Below are 27,779 nucleotides of genomic sequence, written 5' to 3'. Positions count from 1 at the left end.
GCTATATCTCTATCTATCTATATGATAATTTATTTATCATGTGTCTCTACTTTCATCTTTCATAGAGTGTTGTTCATATAAGCCATCCAATATTTGCAAAACTCTTCTAAGTTTCCTTGAAGCAGTTTGCTAGTTCCTAAGGTGGAGATCATTTGGAGTGTCTTTGTAAACACCAAAATATACACTTGTTCTGGTAAGATACCAAAACATGAGCATAAATTTATTCAGTCTTACAGCTTCCCCTAAATGCATTATGCCTCAGTGGTCTTAGCTGGAAATTTGGGTTAAAATAAACGACCTCAGTGTGAAGTCCGTGCTTCATTTGTTATCAGCTTTCCTAAGGCCATAAATAATGAAAGACAAATTTTAACTTCTTAGTATTTCCAGTGAGGTCATCAGGCATAAAAGCATGGCAGTGAAACAGAGCATTAGGGAACGAGCAGGCACTTTGTACATCAATAGAAACATCTGTTGGATCCTGATCTCTGCAGTCTGTGTTCTTCAACACAGGTGCTTAATTTTCCTGTGCTAATAAGTCTGTGTAAATTGAAACATTATATCATCTTCATGGGAAGTACTGATTCTTCCTTCCCTCGAAACAAATATTTGTTAAACTCTTTCAATATCTCCTAATTTCAAAAGCCTTGTATTAAAACTACATTATTAATCATTAAGCTCATGGCAACTGAGTGGCCAGTGTTACTTTTATAAGAATAGAAAGCACAATGAGAATTTGAAACTTATATTGGGTATTATTAACATAATAGCACCTGGCAGTTGTAAGCACAAAAGAATTTGTACTTGGTTTCTTTTTTTAAAAAAAAATTTATTATTGAAGTATAGTTGACATACAATGTTATATTAGTTTCAGGTGTACAACTTAGTGATTTGACAATTCTGCACATTATGCAATGTTCTCCATGATAAGTGTAGTTACCATCTGTTCTTACAATATTATTGACTACATTCTCTATGTTGTACTTTTCATCTCTGTAACCTATTCATTTATTTTATAACTGGAAGTTTGTACCTCTTAAGCCCCTTCACCTATTTCACCCATCTCCTTACTCTTTACCCCTCTGGGTAAAAAACAAACTAGTTTGTTTTCTGTATTTATGAGTCTGTATCTGTTTGTTTGGTCATTTGTTTTGTATTTTTGATTCCACATATAAATAAAATCATATGGTAATTATCTTTCTCTGTCTGACTTATTTCACTTTGCATAATACTGTCTAGGTCCATCCATGTTGTCATGAATGGCAAGATCTCATTCTTTTTTATGGCTGAGTAATATTCCATTGGGCCTATATGCCACATCTTCTTTATCCGTTCATCTTTTGATGGACACTGAGGCTACTTCCATATCTTGGCTATTGTAAATAATGCTGCAATAAACAGGGGGTGCATCTATCTTTTCAAATTGGTGTTTTCATTTTCTTTGGGTAAATACTCAAGAGTGAAATTATTGGATCATATAGCATTTCTATTTTCCATTTTTTGAGGAACCTCCATACTATTTTCCATGGTGGCTGCAACAATTTACATTCTCACCAACAGTGTATGAGGTTTCTTCTTTCTCTACATCCTGATCAATATTTGTCATGTCTTGTCTTTTTGATACTAGCCATTTCGACTGGTGTGAGGTGATATATCATCATCGTTTTGATTTGCATCTCCCTGATGATGAGTGATGTTGAGCATCATTTCATGTGTCTGTTGGTCATCTGTATGTCTTCTTTGGAGAAATGACTATTCATGTCCTCTACGCTGATCAGATTATTTGTGCTTTTGGTGTTGAGTTGTATAAGATTTTTGTATATTTTGGATATAACCCTTTATTGGATACATCATTTGCAAATACCTACTCCCATTCAATAGGTCATCTTTTGTTTTGTTGATGGTTTCCTTCATTGTGCAAAAGCTTAATTTTAGTTTGATGTAGTCCTAATAGTTTATTTTTGCTTTTGTTTCCCTTGTCTGAGGAGACATATCCAGAAAAATGTTACTAAGGCCGATGTCTCAGAGATTACTGCCTATGTTTTCTTTTAGGAGTTTCATGGCTTCAGTTAGGTCTTTAATCCATTTTGGGTTTATTTTTGTGTATGGTGTAAGAGAGTGGTCTAGTTTCATTCTTTTTCATGGAGCTGACAGTTTTCCCAACATCATTTATTGAAGGGACTGTCTTTTTCCCATTGGATATTCTTGCCTCCTTTGTTGTAGGTTAACTGACCATATAAGCATGGGTTTATTTCTAAGCTCTCTTGTTCCACTGATCTATGTGTCTATTTTTGTGCCAGTACTATACTGTTTTGATTACTATATCTTTGTAGTATATCTTGAAACCTGAGATTGGTTGCTAGAGGTGAAATGGACATAGTAGCTGAGCACGTTGGTAGCAGAAGACTACCATGGGAGGGACTCCCACTGTGGTGGGGTGACAAGTGGACCAGATTTTTAAAGCTGCCCTGGTGCTGTGAGGGCCAACAGTACTGTAGTAACTTTTCTTCTTGTAGGGTCGGAGTGCTTGGCTTTTCTTGAATTCTCTTGACAACTAACCAGTGCCTGTGATTCCTACTTCTCTCATTGCCCTGTGCAGCCAACCAACTACTACCTCATTAACTGAAATAACTTGAGTAAAACTATATTTTGCAAAAAGCCTAAAGTGCATGTGTGGGGACACACACACACACACACACAATTCCTTAAACATTCTTCCTAGATTCTAACCTATGATTTAAAATGACACCAAACATTTATGAAATCATGAGAGCAGTAACTCTAAATTTGAGACAAGTAATGACATGGAAACCATTCTGAAAGTTAGTGAATTGAATGATTCTCACCAAGGTTAGTTATCTTGTATAAGAGGCAAAAAAGGATAGTATTCATATTTTAAAAAAATAATGGTAAGAGCTGTGGAGTATACAAAAGTTAAGTTCTAGATACTTCGACATTTTAAACGACGTCAATGTCAAATATACTCAAACACATTTAATATTATATTAGCAAAGATATTAAGAAACTGGAGAGTATAACTGCCTATAAAATAGAATTATAAAGGATCTTCAGCTTTCAAAACTTGTAAGTTACCTATTAGTTGGAAACAATAAACATAATGTTTACACAGTATTGAATATATGGCCTCCACACAAAATTGAATTTTCTGGAATAAATTCTGTCAGATTATACTTCATCAATCATAGATATAGGATTGTATGGTGAGTTAGGAATCATCTTAGTGACTAGAATTTGAGAAGCCTAAAGAGATTGAAAGCAAAAGATACCCAGATGCAATGTTCTTACTGCACATTAAAAAAAAAATTTTATTATGTTACATTAATCACCATACATTACATCATTAGTTTTTGATGTAGTGTTCCATGATTCATTGTTTGCATATAACACCCAGTGCTCCATTCAGTACGTGCCCTCTTTAATACCCATCACCAGGCTAACCCATCCCCCCACCCCTCTCCCCTCTAGAACCCTCAGTTTGTTTCTCAGAGTCCATAGTCTCTCATGGTTCGTCTCCCCCTCCAATTCCCCCCTTCAAGATATACTATCTTTTTTTTTTTTTAACATATAATGTATTATTTGTTTCAGAGGTACAGGTCTGTGATTCAACAGTCTTACACAATTCACAGCACTCACCATAACACATACCCTCCCCAGTGTCTATCACCCAGCCACCCCATCCCTCCCACTCCCCACCACTCCAGCAACCCTCAGTTTGTTTCCTGAGATTAAGAATTCCTCATATCAGTGAGATCATATGATACGTGTCTTTCTCTGATTGACTTATTTCGCTCAGCATAATACCCTCCAGTTCCAGCCACATCGTTGCAAATGGCAAGATTTCATTCCTTTTGATGGCTGCATAATATTCCATTGTATATATATACCACATCTTCTTTATCCATTCATCTGTCGATGGACATCTTGGCTCTTTCCACAGTTTGGCTATTGTGGACATTGCTGCTATAAACATCAGGGTGCATGTACCCCTTCGGATCCTTACATTTGTATCTTTGGGGTAAATACCCAGTAGTGCAATTGCTGGATCGTATGGTAGCTCTATTTTCAACTTTTTGAGGAACCTCCATACTGTTTTCCAGGATGGCTGCACCAGCTTGCATTCCCACCAACAGTGTAGGAGGGTTCCCCTTTCTCTGTATCCCCGCCAACATCTGTCGTTTCCTGACTTGTTAATTTTAGCCATTCTGACTGGTGTGAGGTGGTATCTCATTGAGGTTTTGATTTGGATTTCCCTGATGCCGACTGATGTTGAGCACTTTTTCACATATTTTTTAAGTGCCAAATATTTGAGAGAAAACCAGAAAACAAATTTCCAAGCTATACCCCAAAGCCACTGGCTAGTATGTGGTCTGAAGTTACAACAATCCAATGACTAGAACAATGTTGTTCCTCATCTCTCCCTATCCATAGGTATGTGTGCTTTCATCCCATTGTATCTGAGCTTGTAAATTTTCCATCCAGTTGTATTCAACCCTACTCTTATGGGACTATTTGATGCAAACATTTAAAAAATAATTTTGTTCGGTGAAGGAAAAAGGTTGGAGATTTAAATGGTTATGACTACTCTCTGTAACTTACAGATATTTGTGTGAATACTTTCCAAAATCTGTATCCTGCACTACATGGAAAGCTCTGTGAGGACAAGGACCATATTTCTTCTGCAAACCACTTTCTCCTCAGTACTTAGCTTAGGAACAAGGCACATACAAGATGACCAATAAAGATTAGGTAAATTAATGATAATGGAAAATAGTTTTAAAATTTCTCTGTCCAATCCTCCAACCCTGCCATTGCTTATCAGTTGTTAATTCTTTATTTCTTGACCCTTATTGGTATAGTGTAGATAGATATACTGGAATCTAAAGCAAGATAGTAGGGGCTATGAATAATACAAATGAAGAGGTGCTTTAAAATTTGACTTTCTAGAACAGCAAAAAGGAAATCTTGATCAATATAATTCTCTCAATATTTTATTCAATTTTCTTGGAAGATTTTCAGGAGATTTAATAAGCTAGAACTTTGATGATTTGCTGCAGTAGACATACAAGATAGGATTATTTGTTGATTGGACCTAAATGGAACCAAAGATTCCAATGAGGTCCTACCAGCTGCAACAAATTATTTTCAATATACCATGGTATTTTCCACAACACACTATTTATCACTGAATTGAAAATCAGACTTCAAATGATAAGAGAAGCTTTTACTTATATACATATATTTTCTATTATCATTCTTTAGCTTTCTTCTTTTTTTTTTTTTAGGGGAAGAGAAAGCATGAGTGGGTGGGCGGGGAAGGGTAGGAGGAGGGGCGGCAGAGGCAGAGGGAGAGAGAGAATCCCAAGCAGGCTCTACACTCATCCAGGAGCCAGACATGGAGCTTGATCCCACGACCCCGAGATCATGACCTGAGCAGAAACCAAGAATCAGATGCTTATCTGACTGAGTAACCCAGGTGCCCCCCTCTTTCAATTTTTGATTTCTTGCAGGGAGCAATGTTTGCTGATATGGTGGAATCTGAAATGCTTATCTTTAATTTCAAGAACTAAATATATTTATGATCACTTTATAAAAAGAAAAGAGAGTTTTATTTATAATTCTTTTAATATTTGTTATTTTGTAGATAATTTCCATGCTAAGAAAATACATTTGTGCCCATGGCACTGTCATTATTAATATATCCTTTTCTTATTTTGACTAAATATTTTTAAAAAGATTTCATTTATTTATTTGAGAGAGAGAGAGAGAGAGAAGCAGACTCCCCTGCTGAGCAGGAAACCTGCTGTGGGGCTCTATCCCAGGACCTGGAGATCATGACCTGAGCTGAAGGCAGACGCTTAACTGACTGAGCCACCCAGGCGCCCCAACTAAATATTGTTTTTATATTTTACTGAACAAACTGTAAAACTGAAGATTTTATTTATAGTACCTCTAAGATATAAAATCTTTAATTGCCAACAGACCTAAATATTTACAAACAAACCATTATATTTCTCTGTAATCTGTTTCTTCCCTTTTCTCCCTGTCCCTCTCTGTCCATCTGTCTGTCTCTGTCACTCCCTCCCACTCTCTCCTAGACTTCTCATTATTCTACGTTCTGACTAAAATTAAAACATGAATTTTTACAAATAGCTTTCTTTACAGCAGAAGGTGAAGTCATTTGGTGAGACCACTCCTGAAGTGGTGTCCAAACCCACTTAGGGAAATCTCCATCTATTTTGCCAAACAGGTTTGGCTGCTAGGATTGACTTCACTTATCAGGTTACTGGAGAAAACAAACCTAAGTCAGGCAAACAATGTTTTATGTGGCTTATAAAAACATTGTCAAAGTTTGGGTCTTTGAGCTGGCTTAAAAGTGTTTTTAAAGTGGTAACATTTTGTTTACATAATCTCTGTTTAATTAATGTGTTTTATATAAATATCATCATTGGTTCAAGTAATTCAAAAATGGACAAAAAAAAATCCAGTTCCTGATTACCAACAACGAGAAATGGTTCCTGATTCCTGCAACTTTTTACTCTCTGGGGAGGGGAAGGAGATAAATATAGTATATAAGGTAGATTAAACTGTACTCTCTGTTTTAAATAATGGCTGTTTGAGGACATGTTAGGCTGTAAGAGCCGAGGTATGAATCATTGACAACATTATCTAAATAAAACCTGGGATATGCCTTCTCCTGGAATTTCCAAAAATCAGCTCACAGAGGGAGAGAGAGGAGGGGAAGGCAAGGGGGCTGAACAAATCATAAAGTGACGAGCACACTTAAGGAGCCCCTCAATGCTCTCATGTCTAACAGCCATGAAACACCATGTGGATGTTTACCATCTAGCCTTGTCCATTGGAATGGAACTTTTGGATCTGGGTGCCAGATCCGATCTTTCCTCAGTTTCCTTTTGGTTCAGAAAATGACATCTCTATACAGTCAATTGCCTAAGCCAACATTTAGGAGTTGTTCTTTGTTTCTCTCCTTCTGTCAGTCCCGTATACAATCCATCAGCAAGGTCTCCTGGCTTTACCTCCAAAGTATTTTCTCTATCTTTTCATTTATTTTTATCCTGACCATTACCACCCTATACCAATCCATCATAACCACTTGGATAATAACCCAATTTTGCCACCTTCCCTTGCAATCCATCTTCTTCTTCCCAGCATTCATAATGCTGCTTTTAATTCATCAAGCAGATAATTTCTTTCACTGGAAATCTTCAGTGGCTCCCTAATGCACTTGGAATTAAACATAAGCTCTCTGACATGGCTGACATATGACATGCATAACACATATGGAAAAGTATATAAATCACCAGTGTATAGCTCAATGAATTATCAGGTCTCAACTCAAATGATCTTTTTTCAAAGAGGTCTTCCCTGACCACCCTATCGAAAGTGTCTTTTCTCCCTGTACTCTCTACTGCCCTAAGCTTGGTTTTATTAGCTTATCAGAACATATTGCAATGTGATATTAACTTACTAATTTATTTGTTCGCTTATTTATTTTCCATTTTTATCCCACTGAAAATAAGGGTCTTTGAAGGTAGGAACGATGTCATATTCAAGGTCCCCATCCCCAGCTTCTGAAAAGTGCCTAGCCCCTTGCAGGCACGCCATATAAGTTTGGTGAATGAATGATTGAATGACTAAATGAACAAACTCATAAAGGAAGCACAATTATCATCAGGTACCACCATAAATTAGTCAAAAACAGGTCCTAATTCTTTTTGTGAAGTAGGTTTGCTAGATCCAAAGACCTGGGTCATGCTGCAGATGTGGGATATACGGATTTCAGAAAAAAAAAGAAGAAGGATAAATATTTCAAAATATATGTGGACAAGATAGAGAAATGTAAATTCACTTTACAATTATTTGGATTCAAATTGCTCTGTTCTTAAGTATATTATTTCTTTTTTTTTTTTTTTTTTAAAGATTTTATTTATTTATTTGACAGAGAGAGACACAGCGAGAGAGCGAACACAAGCAGGGGGAGTGGGGGAGGGAGAAGCAGGCTTCCCACAGAGCAGGGAGCCCGATGCGGGGCTCGATCCCAGGACCCTGGGACCATGACCTGAGCCGAAGGCAGACGCTTAACGACTGAGCCACCCAGGCGCCCCTCTGTTCTTAAGTATATTATTTCATCAAATTGATGAATATTATTGAGCTATTACTTTATGCCAGACACATTACGAGATCTGAGGCATTCAGTACATTTATGTCTAACATAAGATTTGTGGAATTTAGTTTGATAACTGAATTAGAATGAAAATATTGTAATAGGCTGAAATAATTGTTTACACTTAACAAAGCAAATAAGGATTAACGTAGGAATTAGCAGAGTCCTACAATGTGGATTGTACAAATGGTTTAAACATGACAACACTCAGAAAAAAAGCCATCTGTGGGTGTTACTTAGCTGTCAGTTTAAGAGCAATTAGAGACAGGATGAAGCTGATAAAAATACCTCAGTTGCCTTCATAGAAGTTTATACTGTGTCCCAAAGCAGAGATTTTTGGTTGTAAGAAGCAGAGCAAGAACAGAGGTTAGAAATAACAAGGAGTAGGTTTAAATATTAAATTTGGATACATTTTTCTAGTGATCAGATGATAGCTTTTGGAGAAACATGTTCTAGTACTTGTTGGACGACTATTTTCAGAGTAATTGTGGAGAAACTTCATGCTGTATATTGTATTCTGTACATTTACAGATTTTCAGAAAAGCATGTGCCACGTTGAGCCCTTTAAAGATAAATAAGTAAAACGCATTAGAACACCAACAGAATCCAGAAAACATTGGCTATCATAAATAAAGGAGTGTAGCAAGAGAACCCCCTTGTGGCCGGAGAATATTTATTCCAAATGAAGACTAACTAGAGCTAGTTAGATTTTTCTTATCATAGACCCAGCACACTTAAATCGTGAGTTCATTGTACCCCATTCACTAATTTGATGTCATCATGTTTTTCTGGTTTTGTTTGCTTTTCTTTTCTCTTTTAAAAGCAATTTGAGGCATAACACATACGGAAAAGTATATAAATCACCAGTGTATAGCTCAGTGAATTATCAGAAATTGAACACGCCTATGTAACCGCACCCAGATCCAGAATAAGAATATTACTAGCACCCAGAATACTCCCCTTGTCCCTGCTTCTAACCATTATCCCTGCAAGGGCAGCCATTATTCTGATACTTAACACCACAAGTAGGTTTTGATTATGCTTGAACTTTGGTAAATCACACCGTATGTATTCTTTTTCCATCTGGCTTCTTTCACTTACCGTTACGTCTGTGGGATTCATGTATGTATACTGTGTTGTCGATATGGTTCTTTTGTTCTCAGTGCTGTACTGTCTTCCATTTTGTGCATATACCCTAATCTACTTGTTCTATTGTTAATGGGCATTTAAGTAGTTTTCAGTCTGGGAAATCATAAACAGTGCTGCTAGGAACATTCTTGTGCATGTTCTCTGATGAATATGCTGATGAGAACGCAGAGATGCTAGAATTGCTGGGTCATGAGCTATGCATATGCTCAGCTTTCACTGATACTGTCCCGGGGGGATTTTTAAAGTCGTCGTACCCATTTCTAGCTCCACAACCCGAGTTGCCATTGTGCCACATTCTAGCTAACATGTGGTGGGTCTTTTTCGTTTTAGGCGAATAGTGGTATCTCATTGTGGTTTTACTTTTTCATTTTCTTGATGACTGATGAAGTTGAGTACCTTTGCATATGCCTACCGGCCATTCAGGAAATGCTCATCTTTCAATAGAAAATCACTGTATATGATTTGTGGGTGTTGAAATATTCTGTAGATGAGTTCTCTGTTGAATATAAGAATTGAAAACCTCCTCTCCAAATTTGTGGGATGTATTTTCATTCCCAATGATGTGTCATTTGATAAGAAATCCTCCACTTTAATATTTTTCACTTTATCAGATTTTATGGGTAGCACTTTTTGCGTCTTATTTAAGAATGCTTCATCTACTCCGAAGTCTGGAAATGTTCTCATATAATTTTCTTCTAAAAGCATGACTGTTCTATCTTTCACATTCAGATTTACAATTCATCTGGAAATTTTTGAGTATGGATTGAAATTAATGTCTTTTCTGTAATGTCTTGCTTCTGGTTAACTCAGAACCATTTATTGAATAAAGCACCATTTCTTATCTGTACCTCAGTGTGTGTTTGTCACTCATCAGGTGACTATGTATGTGTGGGTCTGTCTCTGGACTCTATTCCGTTCAATTGGTCAGTTTGTCTCTCCTTCATCAATAACCCATTGTCATGTTTATGATGGTTTTACAATAGCTTTGTAGTAGTGAGTCCCCAAGTTTTGTTGTTCTTCTTCTGTTCCAGTTATCAGTTTATTGCCTCTTAGTTCCAAATTTATCCTTTATTGCGGAGTTTCTGAAATGGAAACGGTCCCTTTAAATGTTTTTTCCTTGCCTGCTGGCTCAAAATTCAGTTTTGCCAGTAGAGGGCACTGGAGAGACATTGCAAGAGAGGCGTTCTGCTTCCTGGTTCTGCAAGTTCTGGAAAAGTGGGGCTTCTTCAGGGTCCCGCTCCGGCCGCACGCACAGCCGTTTCAGTGCCGGGCCCGTTTGGTGCATGGTGGCCTGCAGCACCCAGCAGCCCGCCGCGTTCCCCCGTATTACCCCTTGAGCGGTTTTGCAGCCGAGGGACTCCAGTGAGACACCTCTGAGCAGCTTTCCCTAGCACCCGAGGGGGTGAATTTCCAGCCATTTTCACAGCTGCACCAGAGGTACTTCTTTGCCATTTAGTGAGCCAAGGCCGTAACCAGGTCTTGCTCGTACACCTGCTGGGACATCTTCCTGTGTGTCCTGTTTCACCCTAAGCGTAAGATTATTCCTGACATCTGCTCTCTACTCTAGTTTTTAGTTTTTTACTTCTAGCTAATCCCTCATCACTACCATACACTGTTACCGTAAATAGTTCTTTCAGTTAAACTTTTCCAGATCTTACTGTGTGGTTTCTTTCTCCTGATTGTATCCAGGCTGATACAACGTCTTTATAATAATGTCTTCCAATACGTGAACATAGTATGTTTTTCTGTTAGTTCTATTCTTGTAAATCATATGATACATTTATTCCTAATTTTTTCATGTTATCTTTTGTATTTTATTATTAATTTTGCTGTTGTTCTTATATAGGAATCTAGTAGATTTCTGGCAATTTACCTTTTATCCACTGAGCTTGCTAAATTTGCATATGAAAGCTAATAGTGTGTCTGTATATTCTTTCTTATTTTTCGCATACACAATCATGCTTATGTAAATACCTGGGTTTATTTTTTCCTTTCTAATCCTTATACTTTTTATTCCTATATCTTGACTTACTGCATATCTAGATTTGAGACCTTCGGTACAATATTGACTAGAACTGGTAATAACAAATAGTCTTGCTTTTGGAAAAATGTTTCAGTTTTACACCATTAAATATGATGCATGCTGTATTTGTTTGTTTATTACCAGCCACTCTATTGGATTAAGGAAAGTTCATTCTATTCCAAGTTAAGGTTTTTAAAAATTAAAAAACATTTTTTTTTAAAGAGAGCGTGAGTGCGCGGTGGAGGGGCAGAGGGAGAGGGAGAGAGAGACTCTTAAGCAGGTTACACGCTTCGCGCAGAGCCTGCCGGGCAGGGGCCCTGGAGGCTCAATCTGACGACCCTGAGATCATGACCCGAGCTGAAATCAAGAGTCGGACACTCAACCAACCAAGCCACTTGGGTGCCCCTAAGGTTTTTTTAGGTTTGGTTAATTCTTTTTTTTTTTTTTAATTTTATTTTATTATGTGAGTGGGTGTCAGAGTTTAAGTCCTTTACCTTTGAATCGATGTTATTATGTTATTTTTATCTTTTTTTTAATTAATATGCCAAATTACATTGCTTTTTCAATGTAAAAACACCCTGTATTATGGCAATGAACGTGTCATTGTAGGTTGTTCTTCCTGAGACTAAGTCTGAGTTTAAATCAGTTCACTTTTCATCTCTAATACAGAATAATATGAAATCAATAAATGATAAAGTAAATGTTTAATCATAAGGAAAGGGAATCATTTAATCATAAGGAAACCATTCATTTTTATTATTTTTATTTTCTCAAAGAGACACTTTTCTTTAAATATGTTCTACCTCCCTTTAGAAAAGTAGATTGTGTCTAAATGGCTATTACTAGGTTCTTCTTTAATCTTTGGGGCTTCTAAGTTGTCATTCATCTATTTCATTTAATTCATTTTTAATGTATATCAAGCAGCTAGGGTATGGCAAGCAGAGATGGAGGAAAACTACAGAGGAAGAAGGAGAAGGCCAAGGAAGGAAACATGTTGAGAAGGCAGAATAAAATAAGAAGGAACTATGAGATGGGAAGCCAAGGGGATGGCAGGAAAATGAAATCTTCGAGGCAAGACAGTACTGGGAAATAAATGACCCCAAGTCTGTAGCAGGAAGAGGCTGCAGAAGAAGAACGGGGAGAGCCGTGAAGGAGAGGGAAGGCAGAACCATACTTTGATTTCCCTCAGGTGAGGTAGCCCTGGCTCCTTGGTATTCCCGACTGGCCACACGAAGTGGGTGATGCTCCCTGCTTTGAGAGGGGGTTCCCTTATCCAGCTCCAGGAATATCTCAAGTGACAAAAACAAACCAACCAACCAACAAAACTTTGGCCATTTCAGTCTTTGAGGCCTGGAGTGTAGGATTTAGGGCTTTACTCCAGGGAGGCCCAGGAATGATTTCAACCACTCATTATTGCCACCAACCTAGGACTTGGGAGATGGAAATATCCTCTCTTCATATTTCTCCATCTTCCATTTCTTTCTCTTTAAACAGGCTCTGTATACCTTTTAAGAAGATTTATTCTCTTATCAATAAATGGCATTCTCAAAACTTTATGAAAATATCAATATATTTTTATATATGTGGTTTTTTAAAAATATATTTTTAACTGATGAAAGGTATATACAGCAGATCTTGTAAGTACGCTAGTAACTCAAAAAAGAGGGCTGTGTTACCTCCTAATCCAGCAAAGGTGACATTAATTCATTCTGTGGTTTTTCTGTGCAGGTAGCTTTTTCATATTCTATTGCCCATGGTCTAATAACTAAAAATATTTTAAAAAGAACCAGAAGATTATTATGTGTTTGCCTTAAATTCTTTCCACAAATAAGTGAAACCATATGATAATTGACTTTCTCTTCTTGACTTATTTCACTTAGCATAATCTCCTCCAGTCCCATCCATGTTGATGCAAAAGTTGGGTATTCATCCTTTCTGATGGCCAAGTAATATTCCATTGTATATATATGGACCACATCTTCTTTATCCATTCATCTGTTGAAGGGCATCTCAGCTCTTTCCACAGTTTGGCTATTGCGGACATTGCTGCTATGAACATTGGCATGCATGTGGCCCTTCTTTTCACTACATCTGTGTCTTTGGGGTAAATACCTAGTAGTGCAATTGCTGGGTCATAGGGTAGCTCTATTTTTAATTTTTTGAGGAGCATCCACACTGTTTTCCAAAGTGACTGTACCAACTTGCATTCCCACCAACAGTGTAAGAAGGTTCCCCTTTCTTTTTATTTATTTATTTATTTATTTATTTATTTATTTTATTATGTTATGTTAATCACCATACATTACATCATTAGTTTTTGATGTAGTGTTCCATGATTCATTGTTTGCATATAACACCCAGTGCTCCATGCAGAATGTGCCCTCTTTAATACCCATCACCAGGCTAACCCATCCCCCACCCCCCTCCCCTCTAGAACCCTCAGTTTGTTTTTCAGAGTCCATAGTCTCTCATGGTTTGTCTGCCCTTCCGATTTCCCCCCCTTCATTCTTCCCCTCCTCCTATCTTCTTCTTCTTTTTTTTTTTTTTTTAACATATAATGTATTATTTGCTTCAGAGGTACAGATCTGTGATTCAACAGTCTTGCACACTTCACAGCGCTCACCATAGCACATACCCTCCCCAATGTCTGTCACCTATCCACCCCATCCCTCCCACCCCCCACCACTCCAGCAACCCTCAGGTTGTTTGAGGAATTCTTAATCTCAGGAAACAAACTGAGGGTTCCCCTTTCTCCACAACCTCTCCAACATTTGTTGTTTCTTACCTTTTCAATTTTTGCCATTCTAACTGGTGTAAGGTGTTATCTCAATGTGGTTTTGATTTGAATTTCCCTGATGGCTAATGATGATGAACATCTTTTCATGTGTCTGTTAGCCATTTGTATGTCTTCTTTTGAGAAGTGTCTATTCATCTTCTGGTCATTTTTTGACTTGATTATTTGTTTTTTGGGTGTTGAGTTTGAGAAGTTCTTTATAGATCTTGGATACCAGCCCTTTATCTGTAGTGCCATTTGCAAATATCTTCTCCCATTCTGTGGGTTGCCTCCTTGTTTTGTTGACTGTCTCCTTTGCTGTGCAGAAGCTTTTTATCTTGATGAAGTCCCAAAAGTTCATTTTTGCTTTTGTTTCCCTTGCCTTTGGAGATGAATCTTGAAAGAAGTTGCTGTGGCCGATGTCGAAGAGGTTACTGGCTATGCCTAGGATTTTGATGGATTCCTGTCTCACACTGAGCTCTTTCATCCATTTTGAGTTTATCTTTGTGTATGGTGTAAGAGAATGGTCGAGTTTCATTCTTCTGTATATAGCTGTACCAATTTTCCCAGCACCATTTATTGAAGAGACTGTCTTTTTTCCATTGCATGTTTTTTCCTGCTTTGTCAAAGATTATTTGACCGTAGAGTTGAGGGTCCATATCTGGGCTCTCTATTCTGTTCCATTGGTTTATGTGTCTGTTTTTGTGCCAGTACCATGCTGTCTTGGTGATCACAGCTTTGTAATATAGCTTGAAATTAGGCAACGGGATGCCCCCAGCTTTGTTTTTTTTCAACATTTCCTTGGTGATTCAAGGTCTTTTCTGATTCCATACAAATTTTGGGATTGTTTGCTCCAGCACTTTGAAAAATGCCATTGGTGTTTGCTTAAATTCTTTATTGCACCTAATCTTATTCTTAGGTTGATGCATTGCCTCACCTGATCTCGTTCTGTGTTGTTTTTTTTTTTTTTTAAAGATTTTATTTATTTATTTGACAGACAGAATAGCGAGAGCAGGAACACAAGCAGGGGGAGTGGGAGAGGGAGAAGCAGGCTTCCTGCTCAGCAGGGAGCCCGATGTGGGACTCGATCCGAGGACCCTGGGATCATGACCTGAGCCGAAGGCAGACGCTTAATGACTGAGCCACCCAGGCGCCCCTGTGTTGGTTTTATGAGCATAGAATCTATGTCTGTTTATGTCGCCAGGGTTTAACACAGAGTGTGTTATATTGGTGCTCAATATATTTTTTATTAAAAGAAGAAAGAATGGATGGGTGAATGGATGAATGAATGAATAAGTAAATGCAAAAGGCTAAAAACTAGTCTCTTTGATTCTGGTCTTGTCCTTTGTTATAGTCAGAAATCTATAATGGCCCCCCAATGGCCTACCTCCTTGTACAACTCCCTCCCCTTGAGTGCGGCAGAGATCTGAAGATGATGGGATATCACTTCCATGATTCATTTATTGTCTTTAAGAAAGAGATTATCTTCAGTGGCCTTGAAAAAATTAGGTGAGCCATTAAAAGAAAGGGACTCTTTCTGAAGGCAGAGACTCAAGGCATGAAGGAGATTTGATACAGGGAAGATTCTGCTGCTGACCTTGGAGGATTCTGTTGCTGCCATGTTGTATAAGATGAGTGCAAAGGCTGTTGTTGAGAAACTGAGAGCAACGACTAGGAGCTGAGAGTAGCCTCAGGCTGGCAATCAGCAAAGAAAAGGGGACCTCAGTCTTACACTTACAAAGAACTAAATTCTGCCAGTAACCTAAATGAGCTTTGCATCAGATTCTTTCCCAGAGAAAGATGGGACCACAGTTGGCCAATGCCTTGAGTGAGGCACCCTGAGCAAAAAGTTCATTTGAACCATGCTGGGTTTCTTGATCCATGGAAACTGTGTCATAATGAATGTGAGTTGTTTTAAAGCCTCTAGGTTTATGATATTTGTTACAAAGCAAGAAAGAACTAACTCTTCTTCCTAAGACTTTGAATTTTGATCATGCCATTCTTCTGCCTTTAGAATCTTCATATTGTCTTCATGACAAAATCCAACTTAAATAAAGACTTTTAAAATCCTAAGCACTCCCTCGCCCCATGGCTTGCCAGTTTGATGCTGCCAGTCCATTCCAGGCAGGCTACAATCCTTGGAGGTCCCTGATGACACTGCTCTCTCTTGCTTCACTTCTTCCTTGTACTTTGTAGGGGCCCAAGGTGGGCTGCCCCCAAATGTGCCACAGTGACATATTGATTATTTTGAATTGAAGCTACTTGGGAAACAGTTGGTGCAAGGACACTTAGACCTTCTCTGACCCCAGAAAGCAGGAAATAAGTCTCTTACATGAATAATATCCTCCCTGTACTAAGAAGTAAAAAGACATCCTTATCACCAAAGAGAGGGACTTTAAAGCCAAGAAAGCACTAGAAATAAACCTCAGTGTGTGTGTTTGTATGTGTGTATATGTGTGTATGTACCAATCTATAGATCTATAGCTACCTCAGCCCAAATTCCACTTAGAGTTCCTTACTAATGAAAGTTCCCAAACATCTCTTTTCTTTATCCTGCCAAGTTCTCACGAGTTTATTGTCTCTTTGTCTAAATTGTATAAAAACTGCCTGCCTTTGTCATTTCTTCGGGTCTCAATTTTATTATTGGGCTCCATGTACATATCCTAAAACTTTGTTTTTTCCTTTTGTTAATCTGTCTAATTTTGTTTAATTCCTAAACCAGCTGGAAAAACCTTGGAGGGAAGAAGGAAATTTCTTCCTGCCCTACAACTTCGTGTCTCAGTCTAAACTTTGATTTGCTAGCTTTTACTAGTGCCCTAAGACTGGGTGAGTCCACTGTCATCCTGGTCCCAGGGGATCTGGTTTTTACCCCTTTTGTAGCCATAGGACATGAGTATAACTATCTGTGTGCCTGACGGTCTCCCTGAGCACACAGCATGTGATGTGAAGGCAGTGTTTTATCTTACTCAGCATTATCCTTCCCCAGGGTCTAAGCCCGTGTTGAATGATTGAATGTGTAAATGGGAAATGAAGCTGTGCACTGTCTTATAAATGAATTCAGGAAAAGTCAAATCCTCATCTGTTTGTTCCCATGCAGAAAGACTTGGTTTTAAATACCAGCCAGTGCTGGTATTTAGTTTGGCCAAAGTCACCTAATGTCCTTAAGTTTCGTTTGCATACTTTGAGAAATAAACATACTAAGAGTGATTACTGTATGAGATTGTTTCCAGAAGAAATGAGGAAAATGCATACTGTTGCACAGTGCCAAGTCCATAGTTAAATGTAAAGAAATGTTAGCTATTCGTTTTAGTGCAGTTTTTTATTAATTGCCATTTCATGCATGCCTACATATGGGCTACAGAGGGGACCAAGGATCTTTCTCATGGCAGAAATTTGGCAGAAATCTTTTTTTTTTCCTTTTCGTTTTCTCTCTTTGTTTCTAGCAAGGTAAAAGAAAATGACAGGCCGCATGCTGTGTGCTGATTACTGCTTTGAGTTTCACTTCCCTTTCTTTCAAACAGGAAGCCACAAATCTCAGCAGAATCTTCCAGTCTCCAAACTGGGGCTGCTGGATACATGAAACAGAACAGCTAACCCCACATGTAAGCTCAATCCAACTCTTAAAAAACAGGTAAGTGACTTTTTGCCATCCAATGTTTCCTAGCTGTGTGTAAAGAAAATTGCTTGTTTGCCTTTCTTTGAAAAAGAATTTCAGAGGAAACTTGCTGCTAATGATCATAATTTCCCCTTGAATTTGTTTTGTTTTTAATGAATATTTCAAACACAGGAACTCCAGAGAGTAAGTAACTCCAGTGTAATCTTACTCAGTTCTATCAGATTTTTTAAAATGGCTGGCTTTATCAAATTGGAATCGTTTTTTACCCCTGAAAAACAAAAGCATTACAGATAATGTTGAAGTTTTCTGTGAATCTCTCCTACATTTCTTTCTCTTCCCTTCCTTACCCCTAGGGAAATATTATCCAGACTTTGGGATAAAATATTGTTTTGCTGGTTTTTATGCTTTTGCTGTATATAACGTATGTATCTAAACGTGATCTCGAGTATAGCTTTGAGTTAACAGTTTATTTTTATTTTTTTTATTTTTAAGAGATTTTTTATTTATTTATTTGACACAGAGAGAGATAGCGAGAGACAGTGAGAGAGGGAACACAAGCAGGGGAAGTGGGAGACGGAGAAGCAGGCTCCCTGCTGAGCAGGGAGCCCGATGTGGGGCTCGATCCCAGGACCCTGGGACCATGACCTGAGCTGAAGGCAGACGCTTAATGACTGAGCCACCCAGGTGCCCCAACAGTTTATTTAAATAATATCATACTAAGTGTATCATTCTCAACTTGCTTTTTTCCACTCAAGATTAATTTTTTGAGCTTTATCAATGTTGATACAAATAGGTCTAGTTCAGTCACTTCAATGCTCTTTAGTATTTCATTGTGTGAATATGCCAAAATTTGTACATGCAATCTTCTAATGTCATCCTAAACAATGCTGCTATGAATGTATTTGTTGCCCAAAATGATGTGTGTCTCAAAATAATGTGAATATTATTGAATCTCCATATCCGGGTCAACTTGGTATTGCTGGACTTTTGTTTGATGTGAAATGATATCTCATTCTTTAATTTACAGTTCTCTGTTTCTAGAATGGTTGAACATTTTTTGTATGTTTATAATTCATTTGAGTTACCTCGTCTGTGAATGTCTTCTTCATATACTTTGACTGCTTTTCCGTTAGAGACAGTTTTTCCATTAGATGTGAGATACACACACACACACACACACACACACACACACACACACAGAGTAATATTACTCAGCCATAAAAAAGGATGAGCTCTTGCCATTTGGGACAACATGGATGGATCTCGAGGGGATTATGATAAGTGAAATAAGTCAGAAAGAAAAATGCCATCTGATTTCTCTTACATGTGGAATCTAAAAAACAAAACAAATGAATAAACAGTATGGTTTATTTCTGTGTTCTGCTTTTTCTCTTGGTTTTCTATCCTTTTGTTTCATTTCCTCTCTTGTGTTTATGATGAATATGAGTCACTGAATATAAAAAAAATTGAACCTAGAAAGATGTTCTCTTCGTCTAAACAAGATCTGTTTTGCATCTGCCATGCAGCTGGGGGCAAAAGCAAACTTCATTTATACTAACCCAATCATAGACTGAAATTACTTAGGAGATGGAGTTAAGTCTGTCCATTTCCAGTCCACCCTTCCTTCTTCCCTGTAGCTCTTCAGAATCCTTGCCCACGGGGGCGCCTTGGTGGCTCAGTTAAGCAACTGCCTTCAGCTCAGCTCAAGATCCTGGAGTCCTGGGATTGAGCCCTCCCACCCCCACCCCCCAAGTTGTCAGGCTCCCTGCTCAGTGAGCGGGGGGTCTGCTTCTCCCTCCCCCTCTGCTTCTCCCCCCAGCTTGTGTTCTCTTTCTGGCTTGCTAACTCTCTCTCTCTCCTTGCCCACGGACTTAGAGGAGGGTTGCCAAGGCATCCTCTTCGCTGCGCTCTATTCACCTAGCTCTGGGAGTCCAGCAAAAGTTTTGCCCAATATCTCAGCATCTCTGGCACCTCTTCTAAAGCTAACAGATGCTCCTCAGAGAAATGTGCTCCCAAATGCCAAGCTTACCTCTCAGTGTTCATTTCTTTTCCAAATCTTAGCCCTCCAATGCTTTCAAATACATGTATTTACAGTGCACCCTGTGTTCTCATTTTTCTCATTGAAAGAATTGGCATGATGGCTCATGGATTATTATGCTGCTGTAGGACCTCGATGTCTGTTAACTCCTTTCATATATCAGTTTCTTTCTTTGGGAACCGTTTTCTGTATAAATTCCTTTCTCCTACCTTCTAATTCATGGGTTGGCCAACTATGGTCTGTGTGACACCAACCTGTTTTGATAAAAAAGGCTTTATTGGAACACAGTCATGCCCATTTGTTCATATATTGTCTCCGTTTTTGTGTCACATTGGCAAAGTTGTGTAATTACGGCAGGGACCATATGGCCCACAAAGCCTAAAATATTTACTCTCTGTCATTAAGTAAAGAGTTTGCTGATCGTTGTTCTGATTTATTAATTTTACTTTATTCTTTACCTAGGCTTCCATTTACTTTGTCTACTGACTTTAAAAAATGTAATGGTATTTTCTATTTCTAAATTATCTATTTTTTTATAGGTACCTACTATTGTTCCATTTATATATATATATATATATATTTTTTTTTGCCTTGTGTATAAACAAATAACATGTTTTAATTGGGCCAGAGGAAAAAAAAATAACATGCTAAAGCTAGAAGCAGAAATCTGTGCTTTAAACCACTATTATATACTAACTAGCCTCTCAATCTATTATTGTTTTTCTATCAGATACAGAACAATGGCAGTGACAACCAGATTGACATGGAGTGAGGAGAAAGGTCTGCAGAAGATGCTTGGGAATGTGTCCTTGAGACTTCTTTATAAGTCTAGTGTCCATGACAGTAACATTTCTGGTATGCTTGATAGGTGCACTTGTCAGGGACCTACTGTTACCATAATTTACTTTAATATAAAGACTACTTTTGTGGTCTTTATGCTTGGGCATTATCCTGAAATGTCTGACTATTTAAAAAGGCCTGATCCCTCCTTCTGTTTTTCATTTCAAAAGAATAATGCAACTGAAATGACAACTGCAGTTTTAGAAACAGAAACAAAAATTGCTTCTGGATAACTGGTATTTTATTCCTTCAGCCAAGAGATGTTGTCTGTAGATCCAGGCAAAACCAGACTTTCTAGGATGCTTCATTAAGCAAAGCTTTAGGAGTATATATCCCGTCTGACATCAAGTATTTGGAATGTGAAGTTTTTTGAGTTGAAAGTATGTTAAATTAGATAATCCTACATTCTGATTCTAGTCTTTCTTTGTGTTTGTGGTCATAATTTAGCTGCAAGAATAAGGAAAAATGAGAGGAACATCAGATTTCATGCCATCAAATTTCTCTTTCATAAACTTCAAAATGAAACCTAGGAAGCATAAAAGTTATGAGGTATTACTCAGAAAGTATAGGCAGCTTTGAACAAAATAGGTTGAGGAGAAGTGGAGACATGGAGAGGGAGAGCCAGTGAGGGCGGGGTTTATGTTGGCACAATGACCCCTTTTGGGTCAGCTCTAGGATCTGTAGGCCTAGTTATATGAGAGTTTCCAGAGCGAGTTACTGTGCAGGGAGGTTAATTTTCCCTTCTCTTCGCATGATGTTGCCAACCCTAACTCCCAACTGGACAGCTCAGCCCTGGTTTATATAAGCAGACTCTTTGCCTCATTTAGAAGGTAGACTTGGGCATATTTAGCCAGGCAAGTTAAAAAGCTTATTATGCTATGTTTATTTCCTACAGGAATTGAGGATGATATGAACTACATAAGCCAGATAACAAGAGCCACGAAGTAAGTTAGGTTCTTGGACTATCTATTACTCATTTTATTTAGAACACTTCTATAAATGGCATTGGAAATGAAATAGTAAAATAAAAATCATATAACTTGGAGTGATAAAAATGAGTTATAATGTTACTTATGTAATACCTTTGAGGCAATTATGGCAACAACAGAGACAAAATCACTACCAACTGTGAACCTTTAAAAATCTACCAGGCAATAGTTTGGCTTTATGTTTCTCTTTGGACTTGCTAGATTCAAAGTTTTCCAGACAGAAAAGTCTAGACGACTATTTCAGATAATTCGTCCGAAGCCTTTCCCTGGGAATAAAGTTTTTGGGGGAATTTCAGTAAGTTTTAAAAACAAAGCCCCCTTTCCCCAATTTATAGATAAATATCTGTTTTGCATATATTTTATTTCTCCTTAATATAATATTATTACTGAAATAATACTCATCTTCATTGTTACTGCTATTTGTTAGATTTGTGTGGTCTAAGGCTCGTAGTTTAACAATGATTTGGTTGCTGGTTAATGTTTCTTTATTCGGATATAGATAAACGCATTTTCTTCAAGCACAAAATGCATAGCCTTAGACCATTTCAAATCATATGATAGATGTTAATGCCAAGATAATAAGTAATTAAAACATACTTTTAAAGGGAAGGAAAGAAGCAGCAGAATCGTACTGTTCCTATGGAAGTTTGGCTCTTGTCTTTAAGTACCTACCACATGTTATTTGACAGGCACAGAAATCTACTTCTAGCCGAACTCAGAGCCTACAAGCCCTGTGTAGACTTTATTTCAGAAGTTCGTATTCTCTTGCTGGGTCCATCTGGGTCTGGAAAGTCTAGTTTTATCAATTCAGTGAAGTCTGTTTTCCGAGGCCGGGTGACTCACCAAGCCACAGTGACGTCTGATGTCACCAGCATTACTGGACAGGTAAGTTATTTAAAGATTTCCTGAGGATTTTGTTTTATCAATTACAATGATCAGGTTTGTTCATTTCTTTGCCATTTTCTCTTAGAACATTAACCTCCTCCTGATCTACAAGCAATTAAATGCTAAATCAAATGTAAAAAAGGAGTAAAATTTGATTCAGAATTCCCTCCGTTGAGTTGTGTTTCACTTTCCATTTTTATGCGTTCAAGAAGCAGTTATATGAAGAATGTTTTTTGGTACTTGTAAAAAAAAAAACAAAACAGCACTAAAATTTTAAAAATTTTGTGGAAATCTTTGTCCATTATATTAGAAGTCTGTTTTTACTTATGTCCCACATGCTTTTACCTGGATTGAAATTCTTTTCTTTTTTTTTGTAATAAAATAATGAAAATTATGTATTATAACATTTTTCCATTTTACAAGACCATTTTATAAGAAATGATTGTGAAAAGCAAGACAGCAATTCACTTTGGTGGGTCAACCTTCAAAGGGTAAATTTATCAGTGGTCCTACAAACACTATCTTATTTGTAAACAAATGTAAGTACTAATACCATTTTTAAAACTGTTACTCTAGAGCTACAAATTACTGTGTAAAAACTTTCTTCCCTTCTACGCTTGTCAATGTTACACAATCAAATAAAAAAATTAAGGGGAATGAATAGAACATTTCATCATCAAGCTGTATTTTTCTGTGATTGCTACAAGCAAATATTGTTATCTTCTGATTGGAAATATGCATGCACTGTCAATGCAAAATTTAGCATAAGACAGTAATGGTTCATTTTAGTTTTGTGTCACATTTAATAACTGAAAACATTTTCTAAGACTTTCAAGAATCACATCTTATTTCTTGATGTTGGCTAGATTCTATCTATTTGACTGACTTTATTTTGGTATATTAGCCTAGTCTCAGAAGCCAAAGCAAGGTACCGCAACGGCACTTCAATACACTAAGCATTGATTGAAATGTTTCTATTTGTGAAATATTGTGTTGGCAATAAAGACCTAAATACAAATGAGAGCTGGTCTTTTTACTCAAGGATTTCAGTGTAGGTAATAAACAAATAAGTACTATTCAATGTGATAGGTGCTGTAATGGAGGTACTCATCAGGACAGGCTCTGTCTCCCTCCTTTTCATGTTGAAAGCTCCAAAGGCATTGCTCTAAGAGAAGATGTAGATCCTTAAGTCCAAATGAAATGCAAATACTACTATATAAACTGAAGGAATACAAGACAGAATATTTGTCAGGGAAACAGAGTATTTTATTTCATTTCTCAGAGACCCTTCCCTTTGAAGAATTAAATTTTTTTTAAAAGATTTTATTTATTTATTTGACAGAGAAAGAGAGCACAAACAGGGGGAGCGGCAGAGGGAGAGGGAGAAGCAGGCTCCCCCACTGAGCAGGGAGCCCGACGTGGGGCTTGGGGCTCGATCCCAGGACCGTGGGATCAGGACCTGAGCTGAAGGCAGATGCTTAACCGACTGAGCCACCCAGGCACCCCTGAAGAATTAAATTTATGAAGTAAACAGATTAATAAAAACTATGAATGTGCCTATTGATCTTGAAATTTTACAGTGCACTTTAAGTGTGTAACTCTACTGCTTCAGTGTAAGTCCTTTCAGGTGGAGGCACCAGTAAGTCCTGTTCATTTAGATCAAAATATCTAATGGGATTGCCCCTGGGCATTGGACTTATGGACCAATGGGAACTTTTGACTCCAGTACAGATTACAATAGGTCGTAGAGGGGTTCTCAACTGCCTAGTGTGGAATGGGAGATTTGTGATTCAAGTGTTGTCTGGTATCACTGAGAAGTACTTCTCTTTGTGAATCTTCCTAAGTGTTCCATAGTTATGCCTCTGTGGAAGTATATTTGACCAATAAAAATTTTTCAGAGTTCTGAAAAAAAGTGGAGCTTCTCAAAGTGAGGTTTGTAGACCCCCAAGAGTCCCTGAGGGCATTTTAGGGGATCTATGAGTTTAAAATTATTTGTGTAATAATGCTTAGATGGCTTTGCTTTTTCTAGAGTATTGGCATTTGAACTGATCATACACATGTAGTTTTATTTGTTGGGTGGTACCTTAGCATGAATCAAGCAATGGCACCAAGCTCTATTAGTAATCGCTATATACGTTCCTAGCACTTGCAGTAAAAAAAATGCTAGTTTCATTTAAGAATGTAATTGATGACTAAGTAACACCATTGATTTTATTTAAACTCAACTTTTTATTATTTTATACATATTTTTTGTGTGATGAAATGGGAAATACAAAGGGTTTCTAAGGCATATCAAGATATGGTGATTGTCAAGAAAAGACACTGGTGCGATTGAGTTGTGAGCTGAACTTTTTTCATGTAACATCCTTTATAAATGAGAAGACAATTGACAGACTTGATTATTCATACTTAGGTATTCGGTAGACATTTATGGACAATGCACAAAATGAGCATATCACTACAAGAAAAACAACGAACCAGCAATGTTTGTTGCCAATGATAACATCTGAGCTTTTAAGAAAACAAAAATTAGAACTTTGGGAAACTTGGATCCACCACTTTGAGCTTCATAACTTCTGAATACTTAAAAACTTACCTGATGAGATTAATGGTGCTAGTAACAAATATGATGTTTTAATATTGTGTGGTGAAATGTGCCAATATTTGGAAGATCTTATCTAGATCCAATATTTTCAAATGACCAAATGCATTGGGTTTGTAAGTCATGCATGGATAAAAAACATATTCAAAGCATAAGATAGATCAATGAATTAAAAAAAAAAAAAAGATAGATCAATGAATTTAATGTAGCTGAGTATGAAAATGTCACAGATCCTAGCTAACCTTTGGAGAAATTATCACTTACTGAGCTTTGATGCATTATTAATGAGGAATATCCACAATTCTCTGAAAGCTGTTAAATTAAATACTCTCTCCTTTTCCTACTACTATATATATGTGAGGCTAGATTTTCTTCAAATACTTCAACCAAAATGATATATCACAACAGATTGAATTCAGAGGCAGATATGAGAATCCTGCCATCTTCTATTAATCCAGACAGTAAAGAGAATTGCAAAAAGTAAATTGATCCTGTTCTTTTTAATATTTTTTTTGGAAATAATTTTTTCATAAAAATGTCCCTTAGGTTAACATTGCAATAGATTCATAATTGTATTTTAAAATGATTTAAGAAATATTTACATTTTTAAAAAAATTTTTTTAGTATGTTAAATATCAATAGATATAACCTACATACATAAAATATCTTTGAGATTCTCAATAATTTTTAAGAATATCAGGTGATCCTGAGACCAAAATGTTTGAGGACCACAGTGTTAAAATATTAGCCACTTTCTGTTCTTCCTTTTGTCATGTCTTGAATGCTAGTTGAAGAATGAATTTTTACCTTTGATATACTTTGTTTTATAGTATAGGATATATCCTATTAAAGATGGGAAAGATGGCAAATATCTGCCATTTAGGTTGTGTGACTCCATGGGGCTACATGAGAAAGAAGGAGTAGGTTTGTGTGTGGATGACATACCCTACATCTTAAAAGGCTGCGTGCCAGACAGATAATCAGGTAAGAATTCTCCAATCTCTAAAACATTTAAAATCAGTTTCATCAATTATTTTTGTTAAGTTTTTACCCCATAAGGCAGTTTCAACTGTCATAAAGTGTTTTCAACATCAACCAACACTACTCTGCTTTAAATGAATAAGTATTCATGTAAGTAAAGTAGAGTAACTTATTTTCTACAGCATTAAGAAAGAAAGCCTGGGGTGCCTGGCTGGCTCAGTCGGTAGAACGTGTGATTCTTGAACTCAGGGTCATGAGTTTGAGCGCCACACTGGGCGTGGAGATAACTTAAAAAAAATAAGGTGATCTCAAAAGAAAAAAAAAAAGAAAGAAAGAAAGAAAAGAAAAGAAATACAGCCAAAAGGCAGTATTTTACTCATACAGATCCCAGAAAAAGGACAGGAGGGGATTGTGTTTATTTCACTCTTTATTGTAAAATAGATAGGAAAGTAATAGTTCAATCTCATGCACTTTTTTGATCAATTAGACAAGATCTTGGAACAATTAACCACTTTTTATTGAAGTGTGATATTATTATACTGTAAGTACTTAGGTTTCACTACTTAAATGCTACCTAAATACCTACATCCAAAGGTTGGCTCTGCCACTAGCTAGACGTGCACCTGTAAGCAAGTAACATACTTGTCTCCGTAAGTCTTCCTTTTTTATGTGTGAAATGTAGGTAATAATAATGTCCATTTCATAGGGCACCTGAGAAGATAAACGAGATGATGTACTTTACATTCTCAAAAGGTCAACCATTATTATTCCCTTTCTTTTAGGCATTGGGTATAATACAATCAGCCTCAATTCCTGAACAGTGGCTTCCATTGCCTCTCAGTTGTGCTTGATCGGAAACCTTAACTATGTACTCAGATACTAAAAAGCCATGATTAAAACCTAATTTGTGCCAGATACTTTGCTAGTTACTGGAAACACAGAGTTGACTAAGAACACAATTCTTATCCTCACAGTCTAAGGAGACATAAGATACAGGGAGGTGGAACAGAGCAGAGAGATGGGAGAAATCGTGAGCCTGTGAAAACCTTCATTTTTCACAACAGAGAGGCAGTCAATTCAGTCCAACATTGAAACATATGGGTAAAAAATAATGAATGTAGCCCTTTACTATATTTTTAATTTTTTGAGATTTTATTTATTTATTTGACAGAAAGAGAGTGCACAAGCAGGGTGACAGGCAGGCAGAGGGAGAGGGAGAAGCAGGCTTCCCGCTGAGCAGGGAGCCCGATGCGGGACTTGATCCCAGGACCCTGAGATCATGACCTGAGCCGAAGGCAGGTGCTTAACCAACTGAGCCACCCAGCTGCCTCCCCCCACCTCTGCCCCTTTACTGTATTTTAAATCTATTTTCTCAATCCTAGCAAGATTATTGTTTTGTGGTAAGGAGATACTAACTTAAAATTTGGTATTTCTTCTGTTTCATTTTCATTTCTTTTTCTTCTGTGAAATTAAAGAAATTATAGTATTTTATTTAAAAATGCATTTTCAATATATTTTCCCCTCTCCTTTTTTCTCTATCCATTAGTCCATTTGAGTACACAAAATGTTTAGAGAGAAGTCTTAAATGATGTGTAATCAATGTCAATGGTAGTTTCTTTCTTTCTTTCTTTCTTTTTTTCTTTCTTTCTTTCTTTCTTTCTTTCTTTCTTTCTTTCTTTCTTT

General features: G+C 37.2%; 1 protein-coding gene across 1 annotated transcript in view; it reads left to right on the top strand.

Annotated features, from left to right (window-relative positions):
* Positions 1 to 9,188: 9,188 nt before the first annotated feature.
* IFI44L (interferon induced protein 44 like) overlaps positions 9,189 to 27,779 on the top strand; it is a 28,560-nt gene continuing 9,969 nt past the window's right edge. The window contains exons 1-6 of the mRNA XM_032395994.1: positions 9,189 to 9,225; positions 17,667 to 17,776; positions 20,530 to 20,654; positions 21,535 to 21,583; positions 22,318 to 22,513; positions 25,946 to 26,092. Coding sequence (XP_032251885.1) covers positions 20,540 to 20,654; positions 21,535 to 21,583; positions 22,318 to 22,513; positions 25,946 to 26,092 — 507 coding nt within the window. The 5' untranslated portion in view covers positions 9,189 to 9,225; positions 17,667 to 17,776; positions 20,530 to 20,539. The remainder of the gene's footprint in view (positions 9,226 to 17,666; positions 17,777 to 20,529; positions 20,655 to 21,534; positions 21,584 to 22,317; positions 22,514 to 25,945; positions 26,093 to 27,779) is intronic.

The sequence above is a fragment of the Phoca vitulina genome, unplaced genomic scaffold (assembly GCF_004348235.1).
Source record: "Phoca vitulina isolate PV1807 unplaced genomic scaffold, GSC_HSeal_1.0 scaffold2, whole genome shotgun sequence".
NCBI lineage: Eukaryota > Metazoa > Chordata > Mammalia > Carnivora > Phocidae > Phoca > Phoca vitulina.
Note: the sequence above shows the minus strand (reverse complement) of the source record. Positions and strands in the feature narration are given on the sequence as shown.